The 20,583-nt window shown below is 27.8% G+C and overlaps 2 protein-coding genes across 3 annotated transcripts in view; one reads left to right on the top strand and one right to left on the bottom strand.

The window, feature by feature from the left end:
• LOC132927401 (enkurin-like) overlaps nt 1–20,583 on the bottom strand; it is a 50,505-nt gene that overhangs the window by 10,902 nt on the left and 19,020 nt on the right. The window lies entirely within an intron of this gene.
• The window catches only part of LOC132927398 (uncharacterized), a 199,823-nt gene continuing 189,190 nt past the window's right edge, over nt 9,951–20,583 (top strand). The window contains exon 1 of one of the 2 annotated variants that reach the window (XM_060991918.1): nt 9,951–10,746. In XM_060991918.1, coding sequence (XP_060847901.1) covers nt 10,548–10,746 — 199 coding nt within the window. In that variant the 5' untranslated portion in view covers nt 9,951–10,547. The remainder of the gene's footprint in view (nt 10,747–20,583) is intronic. The other variant, XM_060991919.1, reaches the window with a different exon arrangement.

The following is a 20,583-nucleotide window of genomic DNA, read 5'->3' as shown; positions in this document are numbered from 1 at the left end:
TGATTTTATGGCGTTTGTGTGATGTACAAACACACTGACTTGTTTTACCCAAAGATATTTTACTCATTTCAAAATTAAGTTGGGAATAGTTTTTAAATACTATTTGTCTATTTGAATTTTGTTAACTGTTATATTATATAGGAGAACATCACGAGAAAGTAAATCACAATAATTATTTCAGAATCGTCGTCGTCGTAACATATATTTATTTCGCTATCAAATGTGACGATGGCTAACTATTATCAAGAGGTTACCACTTCACTATAACAGTTAATTATATTACAATAGTAATAACATTTTTTGGTAAGCTCGTACATATTCAGCTACACGTTACATACATTTAGTTCTAAAATGAAACGAAGGAAGGGAATATTTTAAACCGTAACTATAGTTTCAACATGTATCATAATTCGTAGAGTACAGAGAAAAAAAATCATCAAATTGTAAGTGTGTTGTATAAACAAAAAGTTCCTGAAAATCGTTATTTACAGTTAAAAAAAGTATATTTTAAAAGATTTATCAAAAAACATTCAATTTACTACTAATGGTTTAACTACAACAATTAATTGTTAAGTAATTAAAAAGTCAATTTACTGAAATAAACGTAAAAGTTTTCCTTTTATTCGACTAAAGAACATATGGCTCTAAATACAAAAGAAACCACTTAAATTAGTTAAATTACAAAAATCGAATTATTTGTATTGGTAAATGATGTAATTAAAAATAGGTACAACAATTGTAAGACTAAATATATTACATGTTAGGTATGTCGTAGAATTAATTTATATAACACGGTCCAACCTGACCAACCTTATGTTTGGTTCTTTAAGCAAATTTGTTTTGTACATTGTTATAAAAATAGTCATTATATAAACTTTAATATGAGTATAAAATTAAAAATGTATTTTGCTTTCGGACAAAAAATACGGAATATAGGTAATATGTATAACATTTCGTTTAAAGCGGTTATAACACAATTGCATATTTTAAACAATTAACTTTAAAATTTACCACAAAAGTCAGACGATTGTATATGATTTGCTGCACGTGTAACGTTGCCACGTTTAAGTTTTTAGTTTAAAATAAATATAATATATTTTAAAAATGTATTATTAAATATTTTTTTAGATTACTATATAAAATAAAATAATTAAAAACTAATTAAATGATTAAAATAATGTATTGTAAAAATGTATTCAATTTAAAATTGTATACCTTATGGTACCACTTAAATCACTAATTTTCGACAAATATTTTAAAATTTGTTTATGAATTTTATATTTATTATATTCTTTCGTGGTTTCTTTTATACGAATTAAATCAGAATTTTTCATTGTGTTAACTCAAACTTTGAATACTAATTGCATTTTCGTACATGTTTCCTCTTGCGTTTCTTTTATGAAACTGAGCGTAATAAATCCGATGAGAATTTCCGATCTATTAGTCGTAGGTACTTACTAAATAAATGAATAAAACAATCTCAATTAATTGTAAATTGAGCGTTCTATTAGTTCAAATCAAATGGAAACAATGCTTCAATCAGATACAAATAAAAATCGTGAACGTTTGATAAATAAATATGCTTAGTTTTTACACAAAAATGTATAACAATTATTGTCTTTTAAAATCAATTAATGTAACAGTTAATGAGTTTGGCATTTATTGCGTACAATTTTATGTCATTTTCAACTGATACAAGTTTGGTGTGTAGGAAGTTAAAACATTTGGTTAAGCTACTGAACATAGAAATAATTCAAGTATTATTTAATAAATTCAACATACATTTAGTTTATTATTTTTAGAACCCGCTCAAGTATTCGATTTTTTTTAATTTAAGAAGAACATTTTAAATGTTTCAATATAACATTTATGCATAAATGTAGGTATATTTTTTCGAAGTTACGTAAAATAATAATTTGTGGTACACATTTTACAATAGTGTTTTATTGGTTACTAATGTAATTTAAAAAACAATGCCAACTTAATTTTAAAATTGATAAATGTTTTTGGGCGAAACCGTATATCTGAGCCAAACGGAAAAGGTCAAGAGTGGGCGAAAAGGGATTTACCCTGCGGTGCAACAAAACGAATATCATTCTATCTTATAATATACGTATATATTATAATAATTATATGTCTATACACAAAAGCCAAGTAATATATTACCATATTGCCATTATAATATCATAATTATTTTTAATATGGTACAGGATGTCACGGTGTATGTATCAGTTTCTTGCTTGAATTCAATTTCAAACATAAACCTATTTACATTTTAAATAAACAATAGTAATTCATATGATGGGTAGATAATTTAACTTTAAAAATATTTTCACAAATCAATTTGCTATAAAAATAATATTGATCAAAACAAATTGTGCCTACCAGCAAATACGAGCAGTATAATATTATATGCTTATAACGAACGAGCGTAATAATATACAACGGCGGAATTTGGGCTTCTAGTCCGTTCAAAGTATTCTTCGAGCTCGTGCACAACAATTTACTTTTAAAACTAATTAAACTCCTGCCGGCGATGGTGGACTTTGTGCCGACGGAAATGATACATTGCTCAAAAGCCCATGTGGTCACACCACTCATTAGCCAGGGTCTAGCAACGCTTGGCTTAATTTTCGAATCGTATGATCATATATTATTATATAATATAACACATAACGCATCACAATGGCCGTAAATTACAAAATTGTTCGAGAATAAAAACGACCCTTCACTATACCGTTTATCCTTAGAAACCGACGACGACGGTTGCTATACAATGCGGTTATAAACATTAATAATATGATATATATTAAGAAGAAGAAACAAAAACATTTTGGTGTGTTTAAATAGTAGATACAGTATATACCTACTAATGATAGTAAAGGGTTCAAACACAACTTTAAAGACATTAAAAAAAAAAAAAATATTTAAATAATAATTTAAAGTATTTTACATTATCTACATAGACTTTATTATATTTAAATTTGTATTTAGTAATATTATGAAAAATTAAATTTCTAAAATAAATACTTTATATACAAGTATTTAAAATCAAAGATATTATTTATTATTATATATTATCATATCCAGCATATCCCAATATTAAATTTGTATAATACAATAATTAGGTATTAGGTGTATGTTAAATCATCTAGAACTACAACTATAATATGATATTTTTGAAGTTTTTTAGTCATACAATTTTCACAAAATAATACTAGTATATTATAAATACATAACGAGTATTTGTTACAAAAACATTATTTAAATAATGCGATACAGTAAGGTTTTCCGTTTTAATAGTTAAAAATAAATATAAGAAATTGTAAAAGTTTTTAAAATCATATAAAAATTATGTTACCGGAAAAACTGAGGTGCAAATAATAATATGCATATATCTGTATTCAAACCTTTATCCAGGCATAAGTATAAGCCACGATATAATAATAATTTTTTTGTATAGACTCAGATTCAAAGGGGGTCATGTGGCATTGCCATAATGGCGTTTAATATAAAATGTTTTTTTTTACTTATATTATTTTTAGTGTTTACATTTAATATTTTAATAACTATATTATTATATTTATAAAGGTAGTATTAAATTATTAATGTACTAGGTAACCATAATACTATTTAATATTGCAAACAAAATGAAGGAATTACAGTATATATTTTCCTTTATTATTTATTAGGTTCTCACACACAAGGCGAATATTTCGCGCGCGGACGCGATTTTAAATTGCTTCGAAATTTATTCGCTAGAACACAAAGCTTACACACTATACAATTTTACGCGGTAAAATTCGCGTCAAATCATCATTACCTCGTGGTTAGTCATTGTGCATGGTCTTGCTACCGTTCGTACATTTAAAAGTTTTTTATTTATAAATACAATTTATCATTAAAAAAAATGGTTTTTTTGAGTTGTGCTCAGACTGTGTGCCTTACCTATATTATATTATATATAAAAAAAAAACAGAAGAAATGAACAAATATACGTTATTGGGTCCATCCTCTTAACATGAAGGTCAATTTCACGTAACATTTATGATGTTAAGATTTGTATTATTATCGTTACATATGCTATAAAATTGAGTTTATTATTAAATAGTTGCAATTAAACATAAATATTGTTTGAAATATTTGACAATTCATAGGAATTTATAATTATGACTAAAAAATATTATTTATTAAAATGGTTCAATTTATATAATATATAATATCGAATATAAACACTTTTACAATTTATGACTAAGTCCTTCATTTTTTTCCATATTGAAATTCATATAATATTATGTAACATGCGTCTGAATTTTGGCAGTGTTGATGTATTTATTATAATATTATATAATGTAACATTATAATATAAATGTCATATTATCTTACAAATTTTGCAATACAACTTATATTAACGTTCAAACTAGATTCATGCTTTGTATAGTATAATATGTAACTAATCGATGGACGACAGTGCATAAAATTTACTCCGATATACCTACTTTATAGACAGCTGAACGTTGAACTTGACAACTAAATGCCGTAACGCTAATATATAAAGACTTTCAGACCAGACAACAGTTGACAGATGATGATTGATATTTTATGTCATATAAACTCATTTCCAATCAGTTTCCATATAATTACGCATAGCGACGTCTTGTCAACAGATAATCTCGTTTAGGAATATGCTGTTTTTCTGTTACAGGAATATTATAATATATTTTTAAAATGATTATAGAAAATATATTTTTTTTTTTTAAATATCACTGCACTGCTTTGTGTATACCCGTGTCTTGTCTCTTGTAAGAACGCTGACTATAACAATATTATTTTTATTTAGTTTATTACAGTTTTAAGTTACATTTTAAACAAACATATTTGAAAATTAAATCGAAACTAATAAACAATGTAATTTTTCGATAAAAAACATATTATTATAACCCGAACAGAATATAACTATATAGACACAACTTTAAGATAAAAATTCTAAATGGGGGGGGGGTTATATAAATAAACAAAAACTATGGTTTTGGCCCATGGAAATACTAAATAAGTCCAACATAAATTGTTACATTTTCCTAAAGTGACTGTGTGTCCGTATTTTTCGAAAATAAATATACTAGGTACCTACAACTGAAATATGCACTCTGCAGTGGTCATAGTAATTACTTATTTCTCCACATTATGTCATAAAAGTTCAAACGTTTTTGGGTCTAAAATTTTAAAGTTGACTTGAACTTTTAAACGAAAGTTTACTTCCACGTCTTACGTAAAAAGTACTTGTTTTCGACAGAACAGAGAAAATCCCACATTCAGCCCGAGTGTCGATGGCAGCAATCAGAATGGTAGTTCAGTAACCGTGTTATATCTAGAAATTCTGACATTGATTGGCCACTCCGTTTTCCTAAACTAGGTATCTGTCAATGATTCTATTTTTATTTTTATTGTCTATAGTTCTCGCAATATAACCATTTCGGATGTCAAAAAACAGAACGCTGAAGAAATCAATACAATTTCACCTGATACCTTGGGTCAAGTAATATAAAATTTCAAAAATTGACTGACTAAGTGTATTCAACGTAATTTAATTTATTTGAATTATAAACGGTCAGGGAATAGGTAAGTTCAAATAAAAATTTAAATTAAATAACTAAATATATAGATATAGTTACACAAATTAACATAAAATACATAAAGAAATTAATGGTTATAGATTATTGTTATATTTTAGATAAGTTTCTAATCTGGGCATAAAGACAAAAAAAAATCAAATGTTTTTAGTTTATTTCTTAACATTAACATTCGATTTACCGGGGTAAAAAAATAAAAATTTAGTTTTTACATTCAACGTTGGAATATGAAATGTAGAGGTGTTGCATAAAGTGAAATTAGGAACATTAAACTATTAAAGCGATTAAATACAACGTTTCCATGTAGTCTATTTTAGAATTTAATAAATTATATTATAATATAACCAACGAAAATAGGATTAGGATTTGCCTTCTGAATTCTAAAGTTTCTATGACAATTTGGTAGCAAGCTATTGATTTCAGTGGTAAATAGTAACTTATCTTTGTGTTTTATATATCAACATACGTGCGTAGAAATCGGTTTTTACTTTTTATAATGTTTTAATTAGATAATCTTGATTTGGATTCAAAACCAATGACCTGTACTCTAAAATAGATCACATAAGTGAAAAATAAAAGACTTTTAAGCAAGTAGGTTCGTTAAATTCCTATAACAATAAAATTACGTTTTAAAAATCCAAACTGTAATTCCCAAGTCTTTAACAGTAGCGATAAATTTATTTTTTATTTTTTAGTCTAAAACTAGTCTTTACTAGGTATATAAAATAAAATGTTTTTTACATTATAATATTTGTTCTTAAAATCATTACTGTGTACCTACTACCTACATTACATATTTAATGGTGCGTAAATAAATATTGAGTGCAAGTAGGATTGATTACTGAGTGTCGACTCAGGTGTCTCGGGTCAAACGGTAAATGACACACAATACATATAGGGTTTGTGTTTAAACTTCAGCAGTGAAAAGGTTTATTAATCATGTTAAAAACTATTAGAGAATTCAAATTGACTAATTGTGTAACATACTTTTAATTCAAGTGTGAATACTCGTATTCAATATTTATGCATACAGAACAATAAAAATGAAAAACAATAAATTACTTATGAGTGCGTTATACCCATTACTCGCATATTATATTATATTATTCTTTTCGTCTTATAGACATTATTATACAATATCAATAAAAGAAATTATTATCAAGTAGAATCTATTTTCTGTTATTAGCATTACCAAAATTAGAAGGGTATTTGCTAGTGAACTATAAATTATTATTTGTAAAATACCTATATATCTTGTACATCTAATATACAGGCGCAGCAGTCAAACCCGACGATTTTAACAAGAACTGGTGGGCAGGGCTAAAGTGGTAGAGATTTCGGGAATGTTCTTGTAGCTTTTAAATACCCAGAATTTAGTAATCACGGAGTATTTGTCGAGTGAGTGAACAGCATGCGTTCGCGGTAAAAGCGTATTACAAAAATAATGATAGTTTCGTAGGCGCTCAACGTGCGTTTTGCCGACAATTTAGTTTATCTCCTCGCGATCCTGTGCCTTCTCGAGGTACCATCGACCTGTGGGTAAAAAAATTTGAAACCACAGCTAGCACGACTCAAAACAGAGGTGGTAGTAACAAAACTAGTCAGATTCAAGAAAATGTAGTAGGTGAGACAAGCATTAGGGAGAAGTCACCGAAAGTCAGCCATCAGGCGTCACAGCAAAGAACTTGGCTTATCTAAGTGATCAGACTGTAAAATAACATAAAATTCCACTTGTGTAGTTTTTATTTGTTCAGCGAAAAATTAATAAAAAATTGTTTTTCTATTTTTTTTTTGTTTTTTTAAATCGTCGGATTTGACAGCCACATCCTGTATCTTTTTTATCTCTGTAATCAGTTATCACCTTTTTAGAACAGTAAAAATGTTACAAACAATGAGATATAAGATGGTTACTGGTAAAAAATTTAAACTAGTTGGTACTTTGGTTTAGAGTGGGTGAATATTTTTATACTTCCGAATTTTTAGCGTAAAAATGAATTATTTTAATATTAATGGCTTACCCTGTATATTATTACATGGTCATAAAATATTTTACAGAATATAAAATAGCGTACGCTAAAACTTAGATATATTATTGTATAATAATATGCAGACGACGGTTCATAATAACAATAAATCCAAAAAAAAAACATTTCGTTTGTTCCGGCCTGGTAGCGAGTATTACAATAATATAATAATGATATTATATATTATAATATAAGGTAAGGGTACATTTTGTGCTCATATAATTGTCGAGGCACAGGAAAAAGAGAAAGAAAAATAAACGTATAATAACATTTCCCCGGTCACGGTGTTGACGATTAGTATTCATTGCGTTTCATCGCGGGTCACACACACATATACACAGTACACTATCACTCTCTCTCTCTCTCTCTCTGTGTCTTTCTAAAGTCTTAATGCTAATTGATACACACTAATCTGTTTAAGAGTCGAAGGGATTATAATGTTTAGCGAGAAATAGGATAGTGGCCAAGGGGAAGGTCACCCGATCTTCGACGGCGATATAATAATGAAGCGCCTACCGCAACGGTTCCGTAAGGTCTTGTGGTGCGGCGTGCTGCTGCTGGTCACCGCCCAATGTAATCGCGTCATATATTGGTATAGGTCGAACATTATAGTATTAAACAATTAATGTATAGTAAGGGTGAAAGTTTTAATATTTTTGCCAACTATAATACTATATTAAATGTTCGATGAAAAAACTTATAATATCGATAATTCAAACATAGCTGTAACACGAAAATGCTAAAACTTTTTTTTTGTATAATTTTTATTTGATCGCTTATTAATATTAGTAGCCTTGAGTCACAAAAAATGATTCACGGGCCGTGTGTTTGATAATATGCTTGCTTTAAAGTAATAAAATAAAAATAAAATAAAATTCGATATAATGTACCTAGTGATTTATCAAACCAGATTGGTTAGATTCATTGAATAAATCATTCGTTAAACATTTTTATTTTTCACACCGAGTTTTTAATCTCATAGTCGTATTTGAAGAATTGTAAAACGGTTGACACAGGCGTACCTATCGCTGGTATGTCCACTGTAGTAATACAAAAACATATAGGCAAATACTATCAATTTGAAAATTGATTGATGAAGAAATATGAAAATGTGATCGAAATACAACAATATAAAGGCAAACTATTACGGTATGTAATCAAAAAACTACGAAGTACGATAATATGAATTACGCACAAAGAATATAGTTTATATTTTTGTCCATTTTCCCAATAAAGTTTAGCGTGTTGTTATAATGGTATGATACCAATTTATTGCTATAAATATTTTATCATTTTCGTTTCTTAGAACTAATACGAGTATAATAATATTCCGAGAATTATCCTAGACTGTAGTTATCATACGACATAAGCGAAATTTACTATTAATAGTAATTAGTAGAGTAGGGTATGATACCGAAAAATAATATTTTGATACATATCGTGTAGCGATTAGTTATAAAATACAAGATACGTGAATTCAAACAAATCATTACCAACCTAATTGCAGTATTACTTATTAAGTTTTTTAAAGACTAAATTCATGGGGAAACCTGCGAAGAATAAAACCGTAGTTATAGGTAGATTTAATTGAACTTCTTTTTGTTGTTCCGGCATTATCAAATAATAATAATAACAATTGTTTATTATTACTACAAATAATTGCCTCTTATAAAATAAGAACTTAATAAATCTATTTCGAAACAAAGTTATGTAACGTTATTTCTGTCGTTAAAAATTAAAACGAGTTAGATAGGTATTAAAATATTATGTTTAATTGTTCGCGCATAGCAGTATAATACGTACGTATTAATATTTTATACAATAATCGCAATAATTACGGTAAAACGAAAACACGGAAATTGAGTTCTCGACTTTAGTTAAACGGAAAATGGCGGGAAATCCAAGTATTATATAGAGTATAATATCACACTTGTTCTTAATTTATTGTGATTTATTCGATTGTTTTCGTTGTAATTATTCGTTGGTTTTGAAAACGCGCGCGCACGGTACGAACACGGACGATAATGAGTAAATTAACGTAAGTAAACGTCTCGTAGGCGGGCGGGCTACCCCGTCGGGGGCCCGGGGGGGGGGGAAAGAGAATACGTTCGAAATCTTAAAAATCGACGGAGAAAACGGGTGTAGCGTGTTAAATGGATCACCCGCCACCTATCACCTCACCGCGACTCGCCACGCCGCCAAACCCCAACCGGCACACCGACGAAGGGCGCCGACGAAAAGTTTGCGTGTGCGCGTACACGCATTTCCACACACCGTCAAAAGCACCACGGGACTTTTGTCAGTCGTACTTCGGGCGTCGCGCGCGAACAACACACCGAAAACCACCCGCGGGCCAGCGTGTCGTCGCCGGATCGCGCCGTCAGCAGGGCACGGGATCGTAGGTATAGTCGTCGTCGTCGTCGCGTAGTAAAAATAATTTTTAATAACATTATTATCACAGTTATTGGAATCGTTTATAATAATCATAATATTTTTTCTACCACGAGTTCGATTTTTCTAAGTGCCTAGTGTTATCGAAATAACTCTTTTCGATATTTTATACAATAATATATTATTATAATAATACGTACGTCGTCGAGTCATTTACATATCATATCGTTTCCGATTTCGATTCGTTCCGAGTACCGCAAAACCGCCGCCGCCGCCGCCGCGGTCGTGTTATTGCCGTTATTCCGCCGCCGCTGCTGCGACGACGGCGACGACGACAAAGACGACGCCGATGACGGTGAACGAGAAGAACGCGACCGTCAAAATGTGAACGACGACCGCCGCGACAATCGCCGAGGGGAGACGACGCCGTTTTATGGAACCGCGTGGTCGTCCGGTACCGGGCCAGTGGTGAACGACCGATAGCCGCACTGCAGCATCAGCCATGTTCGCGGCCGCGTGGGTGCTGTTGGCCGCGGCCGTCGGCGCGGCGATGGCCAGCGAGTACCCCGAACGCGAGTGCTGCGACCCCGTCGACCCACCGCCGGCGACCATGTCCGCGACGACTTCCGACTACGCGGCTGCCGCGGGCCACGAGGTCGCGCCGCCCACGGCCACCGCCATCGACGGACACCGCGGTACAGGTTTTTAACAATTTATGTTTTGATTTTGACGACACTCTGTCACCATATTATTATCTCGTCCCGTCGCTATAAACGACCGATATTATATCACACAACACGTGTCTTCGTGGTCGCGGGTTAGGTAGGTACACCTACGTGGGAATCGAATCGAATAGATTTTAATAATTAGACCTATAGGTTCGGAGACGGTTTTTAAGCTTATTTCTCGGGGATACGGGAGATGATTGGTCTATAATATGATATTATTAATCGCCTGTCGAATAGGTAAAAACGTATGTACCAAACCACGTCCTATAACACTCATATCAGCAGCGTTGAAAATATTTTTTTGATAGAATTTAAGAATTATTATTGTAATATTATAGTCACATTGTGATCTATATAGGTTGTCGTAGTCTTCCCGACCTGCTATAGTATCAAAAAAACATATTTAACTTGTCGAGCTACAATCCAGAACCACTTTATTGCCTATCCTAAACTATTCGCACGTTATTATAGTCGCATCACTTTATGTTACGACATATTATACAATATGTATATACGTAGGAATAATATAAATGCATACATTATTATAATATCGATGGTTCACTCCTGTGTTATTATTTGTTGTGTATTGTATGTATATATTATAATATAGACGATATTATAGTACATACCGTGTTAGATTATATAGTCATGTGTGTGGCGTCTGCACGTACGATTTGTATGCACAATTGCACAAACACCGTCACTTGACCGTTCGGCGATCATATACGTTTATCGTGTATAATACTATCATAAATCATAACATTTGAATACATTACAAAGGTACCTATAATAACTGTATTATATCGTGGTTAGGTACTATTGTTTTGTTTCGTTTAATTTTTTTTTCCTCCCCGCGTTATCGCACCATATAGAAACGTATATACGGTATTGTGCATACCTACCTTTTCACCACGAAATCAGCTTCGCACGGATCTTGACCCGACGATTAACGGAGTTAGCAATACGTACATAATAATAATAATATTTTTTTGTCGTCATCACGATATCCTATATGTTTAGTGTATAATAAATAATAATACACTCTGAATGTCACATCATTGCTGAAACGGGTGTATTTTTTGGAATTCTATTCTATATTAAGAATAATACAGTTAAATTACATAATTATGATATAATTAGGTTATTTATTATTTATAAATAACGAGTGTTTAGCACCTCATATTTTTATACTTAGTTTTTTTGTAGTTTTTCCTTTAAAAAACATCGTTTTTATTATGCAAGCATTTGACCATTCATGAGGTTTTCGTGCTGCCTTTTGGTGCATAATGATAGTAAAAATGAATTTTTTTTTTTAAATGTTATATATTTAACGGGTTTAGTTGAGCACTACATGCAACTTACAATTTAACCGTCGTCATCAACGCCACACTGCCGCCGACGTCGCCGTCGTAACACACATAATATAAGAATCGATATCTTAGAGGGCATATAATATTATATACCCATTATTATGACGTCCAAACATTTTTTTTAGCCGCGGCCTAAATACCACCTCAAAACATTTTTCCTCGATATTTCATTTCAGCCAGCACGATAATAAACTTGAAAAAAAAAATACTAGATATATACTTTATATACGGAAATAAATAATTACCTATGCTTTTATAATATTTGGTATACGTTATTAAACAATACAGTCTGCACCGCTATTTAAGACTATAATGATACATAATGTTTATAGAGGGGTAATAATGTATAAAAGTAAAAATATTCAACTTAGATTAATATTTAATGACCTAGCAAGTCCACTGAGTATCTTGTTTTTAACCGTATTTAACGGTTACGTATATATAGTTATACAAAAGAAACTATGCCGAAATTGAAGAAAACATCATTAGCTCAATTCGGCATTTTCTTTTAAAATAATATTATCATTGTTTATATATTATCATTTATTTTATTATTTATCATCCACCAATAGTAATTATTAGTTGACCTACCTAACTCTATTTTCTTTGTATTATATTGGATATCATAAAACAAAAACCAACCACTAAAGTTATTATTGCAATATTCATGATAACTTCATTATATGGGATTTTAAATTTATCTTTGATTCATTTTCATAATATAATATATTATTCATATTATTATAATCACATAATATATTAAATAAAATATAATATTATGGTAGATATTTGGCATCGAAAAGTTTAATCAATACTTTTCAAATGGACTCCCACGAAATGAAATCTTGGCAACATTCCCGTATTATGTTCACTAATCATTAGTGTTAAACCTTAATTAGAAATTAATTATGATTACGTTTTTAACTATATATGAGACAATGTTTTATTACATGTATTATGAATAATAATTTTTTTTAACAAATGGGCAAATATTTATTTCCACAATACTAATTCATTTTAATTACCTGCTATAAGTATAAATTAGATTAATTATTATTTTTATTTTTCATAAATTATTTAACAACATTATTTTAATAATTAATTAGATATTTAGAAAGTGCAAGCAAAATTATATACATGTATACAAATAACTCTGCACTTATTAAATTAAATGTGTTTTAAATAATTAATAACAACTAACAAGCAAACAACGATTTTAGAAAAAAAATTGATGTATGTAAATACTAAGTAGTGAATTAGTTTTCAACAAATAAAATGTACGTTTTAATAATATGATATATATATATATATATATAAATGATAATAATAAATACATAATATTATTATGTAATCAGATGATTCTATACTTTTACATTATTATAATGTTATTATTTAGTATAAATGAACAAGTTATAATTGAATAATAATAATAAAAAAAAAACATTTTAAGAAGATCTTCCAAATAGAAATCATAAATATTAATTCTTATTGTTTGACCTATATAATACAAAAATCAAAATAACATATAATATTATTTAGTTTATCTACTGGTAAATGTAGGTATACGTTTTTAATTTTTATAAAACTTAACTTAATCGTGCATTACTAATACTATATATACTATATTTGAATTTAAATCATTTTTATACTGTATAAAATGTTTTGAAAATAAATAAACTGTTGGTTCTTGTAAGTTTAATTTTTTGTTTGCAACTTTTGATTCAGATTATACTGCATATAGATACAATATTATAATATATACTATATTAAAGTTAGAAGTTTTTTATATTTAATTAAATGCAATAATATCCTAGTAAAGTCTGAAATTGTAATTTAAAATAATTTTAAGACATGTTTATAAACTCTTTATTGTCTCACGTTTGTATATAAATTTCAAAATAATCATATCTCGATAAAGTATGGGTATCACGATCTAGAAAAAAAGTTTGGTTATAAGATAAATTAGGTACACAATTTTTGTGTTGTATAGTATAATATGATTAAAGTCAGCTCGATAAATTGTAACTTCTTGAGTCGAGAAAATAAAGCGTTCTGATTAAAATCGTCCACTCCCACGAGTAACATGATACACGCACCAAGTAAGGTACCCACTACGGTTATAGCACTTATATTTCGGATTTTCCTTCGTGCAGAAATACTGCAGTATCCTAGATAAAAATTAATAAATAAAAAAAAAGAATTAAAATAAATTCATTTATATTACAAATGTTAAAACTATAAATATTTCGTATATTTTATAACAAATGTGATTTAAACGAATAAAATTTTTTATTTATTTTAAAATAATATTTTTAAATTTGAATATGCTACGGTTATATCTTTTGTATACTTTAAGAACTAATAAGTGTATTTATTTAATAAGTATACGAAAGTATAAACTAGTTTAATTTTTAAACTAATCATACCACATAATATGTCTCATTGAATATATACCACATACATAAATATACATATTTATATTATAAAAGGCTTTAAATTAATTCATTATAAATGTAATTAATAAATCGACTATGAAATTAACAATTAATAGTCAAAATTTGTGTTTTTCAATTATGTACTTTACTTAAAACTTTTATTGAAACATACTGATTACTGATACAGTATTATTTTATGAACAACTAATTTCCGTTCTGTTGGAGTAACTAAATTGTTATATTACTTTAATATTGTAAATATTGCTCACTGAAGCATCAAAATAAAATGTTCAACTCTTTTTAAGCTCAATCAAACTTTTTGTCAATTTCTTAAACTTTATTTTCTAAATTAAAATATTTTTAGAAACATGTATACATTTTTAATGAGCTTATTCGTTATTTAATTCATTAACTAACTCGATAAAACCTAATTGTTAATCAATTTTAAAAAAACTAATTAAAAATAGCCATATATCGTTTTGTTTATTATGTACGTTTATACTTTAAGGGGGTTGAAGCAGGTCGAAAAAAATATATAAAACAACTAAAATGCCAGACAAAAGTGTAAAACTTGTGTTTGATGGATTTTTATTCAGAAAACAGATTTGAATTTGTATTTTTTTTTATTTCATTTCATATTTCATATTTATAATTATTTTTGAAACAAATAACGAGACAGCGATAAAACGAAGACGTGCGTTGATAATATAATATAATCATTTTTATTACTTTATTCATAAAAATTTTTGTTCGTTATTAAAACCACTTTTACATCATCCCACTTATTACTAGAATATATTTTCTAAAATCGAAATATAGTTGTAGGCTGGAAAAACACGGAAGAGCGTATACTGCCGTCGCAATGCTGCCGGTAGAGCACATATAAGAAGATAGCCATAATAATAATAATAATAATAATAATACTTATATACCTATAATCAATATAATATATGATTATACATATTATATAGTAATAAATATTAAATTCACTGTGTTACAGTACGTGTAATGAGGTATAATAAGATATAATAATTTTTGATATCCAATAGTTTCGTGAAATTGAAGTAGCTTAGTAGTATATTGTTAATTCACGAGACGATAACACATTCTCGCACGTGCAGGAACATGTCAAATGTCGGTATTGGCACACCGCGTTTTCAATACATATCTAAAAGACCAATAAGACAGACAAAATTACAAGGTTTGGTGTAGATGGACTTTATTTTTAAATACATATTTGAATTTGTCATCTAGTCTTTTAGGTTTCGATCGAAGCAATTTTAGATATTGAAATTAATTATTCAAACATTAATAATTAAAAGAACTATACATTTCTTTACGTCTTCAATTTTTCAAATATCATAAATCGCCTCGATCGAAACCTAGAAGATTAAAATACAAATTCATACCTATCTTTTTTCCATCAAACACAAGCTTCACCCTTTTGTCTGGCATTTTGGTTGTTTTACATATTGTTTTCGACTTGTTTCAGCCCCCTTAATATTTATTACTGTATAACAGTTTGGGGTGGCCAACGAGAAGAAACTCGCGAGCCTATCACTAAATTAATAAATACGGAAGAGCCGAAATGAAAAAGAAATATCATATTAATATAATATTATAATATTATATACTAATATATTAATATGTATAACTATTAAGAGGGCTGAAGCAACAATTATTAATAAAGTAAAAAGTAACACGTTTTATATTATATATTATATATTGATATTACATTTAAATTTTAAAAAAAGTTTCATTGTCTTAACTTTTGAATGCGTTGTTGATTATTTGTCTACGACAATTGATCTAATTGAAATTTATTGTACCATTATTAAGCCGTTCATTCAAGAAGGCAAAATTTACTTCAGTAATTTTATCGAGATTAAATGTGCATGCTGATTAAGTTTATGCATAAAGTATATGTACCCAAGTTAAACTAGCTAATATTGTTGTAAACATTATTTATGCGCATACATTGATTATCATAAATATCGATATATTTACCTAATTAAAATGATCATAAAATCATAAATAATGAATACCAAATAAATATCAACAGGGTTTTTTCAATATTATGATTGTGTAAAATAATAACGTATAATTTTATTTTACAATAGTAACTAAAAAATTAAGAATCGTTTAAAATATGGTGCTTGCTTTAAGGCTAGTACAGTTAATTAGTTCAGCATTATAATACCAATTGAATGTGGAATTGTATTTATAGTTATAATTTTGTTTACTCGTATTAAATAGATTCAATGAAAATACTCTGAAGTTTTGTGGTCACTATACTTATACCATAATGGATTTTTATTCATTTTTATTTTACTTTGACTGCTTCTTGAGTCATATCGACTCATACGTCATCGCTTGAAATGTTTTTTTTAAGATTGTCTGTCTATAGATAGCAAATCGAGTTTAGTTAGTATATAAGAGGCAATTTTCTTATTTTTAAAGTAATTTCTATAGGTATAAGAGAAATTCTTAGAAAGCCAAGAAACTTTAACATACAATTTATAAAAATAGTGAGCCACTTTATTCCACGTTGGAGAGAATGAAGCAAAATGAGTACCATAGGCGGACATTGGTTGAATTTTTAGGGGGACTATAATAATCTATAATGTAAAGTGACCAGTAAGAGCTTAGCCCACGCATCCCCTTTCACGCATATTACCTTCGATTTTTGGGAGTTTATTGACATTTTGGGGGAGGTACGCCAGTATAATAGATTTTTAAAGATAAATTTGTATAACAAAAAAATGGTACCAATAATTTGAATTCTCAGCTAACTTGCTATAATAATAATTTCAAAAATTTAATTTCCAAGCTATGGCAGGAGTTTTTTTATGAATTACATGCATTGATTTGTAAAAGTTTCTTTTAGTTGATTTGTTTTAGAGTTTGTGAACAATGTATATCGCATGCATATACACAATATAATGTTGAATTCTTTTTTTGCACACATAATATAATAACTATATTACTAATTCAGTTTAACCATTATTGTGACAAATTGTTGATACACTGCAGCTACTTAAAAATGTATATATTCTCTCCTTAAGGGAATGGAATAGTGACTTTTCTCAGGAGTATTGAATCGACATTTATTGAATTCACGCTTGTGGGACGTAGGTATATTGTATAGTTCGCGAGTGGTTGACGATCATTTTTACGTGGAATTCCCTGGAAAGTTCTACTAGTATTCAGTTAATCTAGTATATATGCTCATCTACGCATTTTTTCAACGGTTAAAATATCTTTGATCTGTAGCAAATAAATGCATGAAAAGTATAAAAAATTTATCACATATTTGATTTCTCCAGGACGTCTTATTATAATTATATTTGAAAGAGATTTATTTTCAAATTCATCAGCATTTATTTTAGAAGAGAACAAAATAAAATATTTTTCATAATACCTAATAGTGATTTATTTGGAGAAAATATATTATAAATTAACATAATTTTTGAAAATGAAAATCAGTTTTCTGCGTATCTCAGAAAAAAAAATTGAAAAAAGAAATTAAAAAATGAAATTATATTTTTTTAGAAATTTAAATTATAGTTGTAGAGTTTCATATTAGTCGATAGATTTAGATTTTTAGTAAATAAAGAGGAGAACTGAGGAATATATTTTATTTATAGAGTAAAATAATCATATTTTATGCGGGTGATATATCTATGATACAATTATTTTTAAAGCATTGCTTCATAATAAATCTATCATTATTCATATTATCCATACTTATATCAAAATAAAATATGTAAATCACATTGACATTTTTAAAATTTTAAATGTATACGAGTAGTTGAACTTACTTATTATTGAACTAAGAAATTCGAAGTACCATAAGGAGGTCTTAAAAAAAAAAATCCACCAATTCGAATTCTTCATATAATCATATGAATTATGATCATCCCGTTGATTTTTCTATCGTTAACTATTTCGTGTGATAAGTTCAATGAAAAAATCTATAGAATGCATGCACAATAACTTGTAATTCTTGTCCGAGATATAAACTCCAGTCTGGGCAGTTAAACTATAATTACTATAAATGTGATCACTTTTTAAATTGTCATTTCAGAAATATATGCATGAAACTCCAAAACCCTAAATAATATCTCCTACCTTGATTCAAATTCATAGAACTCAACTATTACCTCCACATTCTTCGCAAAAGTTATCATTTTGTAATACTTGAGTACTTGGCTGTTAAAAACGTATCTATTTATATTTACACCGACTTCCATCTTAAATATAATTAGTTAAAAATAATTTAAAACATACTATCGTTACCCTAAACTTAAATGTATTTATTATATAATAGTTTAATGTGATGAGATAATAGATAATAAATTATATAGGATATTGATAAAGAAATAATAATAAATAAGAAAATATTTATCTGAAATATCATTAGGAAATTATGATAAACATTTGTTTTAACAAGGCTAATTTAACAGACTGTTTATTGGAATCGTTACTCAAATAATTTATTATATCAATAAAGCCACTCTTTTGAAATCGTGATAGGTAGATTTTGTCAATAAAAAAATTATTTTAAAATCTACAATCTGAGATATTCATTTAGTTATTACAAGGAGAATATTACGAATACCAAATAAGTTCTATTTAATCCATTTAAGTAATTTAACATAATTTATATATATTTTTTACCTAATATTATTTATTGTAATTTAAATTTTTTATACTGTAATTTATTCATACATATTTAGGCAAAAAAATGTAAAAAATATGATATAGTATTTCGTTAAATCACCAATTTACGTCTTATGTCTTACTAAAATTGTTAAATTATTGAGTCATTATTCATTACTAATTTAATAGTTAATTATATTATATTAGGCATTAGTTTATTAATATGTATATTTGTATTCAATATATAAGTAATTTAAATGTATAGTAAGATTTGAATTTATATTAATTTTTTAATTTTATAATTTTCCATCCATTTGTTTGAAAATAAATTATTTATTATTTAAGTTCGAAATGTTTTTTCTATAGATAAATGTCTAACCAATTTGGTCATTTTTTAATTATTTAATAATTGTCGTCTTTCTACACAATTGATTTGATTATATTGTTATAGTACGTGTTTCTTCAGAATTTGTGTATAAGAAGACAAATGATAGGTACCTAAAAAAATCGTAATCACAATATTTCATTTAATAATGATGACGATAATAATGTAAAACCATGTTTTTAATAATTAATTATCAAGATATTTTATTAGTTTTCTATTTTTTTCTAAATAAATCTACCAAGAACTATTTATGTATATCACGATCTCAACCGCTCATTTTAATATTTAAAACATTTATTTTAGAAAAGTAAATCGAGAAGATATATCACCCCACAACGACAAATAGTACTCGTGTACTGAATACTGAAAACTAAAAACGATAAAAAAAAATTATCTTTTTTCTTTGTTGTCTTACTGTAGTAAACTTAAGTTTCACCTACCATGCATAATTTATAATATATATTGGTTAAGGTCAAAATTGTATACATGTACTTATAATATTACATTCGTTAATTTTGTTAATATATATTATTATTAATAGTTTAACTTAACTTTTTTAAATTATCATAATATTACGACCACTTTGTTAATAGTTTTTTCAGAAAAATATGTATTTATTGTATCATTTATTTATTTTTATTTATGATATTACTCTTTAAAATATTTAAAGGAATGCTTATTTAGAACTTGTTTTCGTCGGAAAAAGACCTTAAGTAACATACAATTTCCATAATGCGTATTATATAACAGTCTACTCTAAATATTAAAATCTACAATTTTTTTATTTAGCAGATCCAAGAGTACAAAAAGTTCTTATTATATTATTAGATTTATAATCGACATAACTATTATTTCTTAATATGTATAATAATGGAATTTGAGAATTATGAGGTATTACAATATACTATGCTATCTTGGTATAGAATTTCTATTGCACAATTCACTGAGAATATCAATA

Source organism: Rhopalosiphum padi, chromosome 3 (genome assembly GCF_020882245.1).
Source record: "Rhopalosiphum padi isolate XX-2018 chromosome 3, ASM2088224v1, whole genome shotgun sequence".
NCBI classification, from domain to species: domain Eukaryota; kingdom Metazoa; phylum Arthropoda; class Insecta; order Hemiptera; family Aphididae; genus Rhopalosiphum; species Rhopalosiphum padi.
This window is presented reverse-complemented; position numbering and strand designations above follow the sequence as displayed.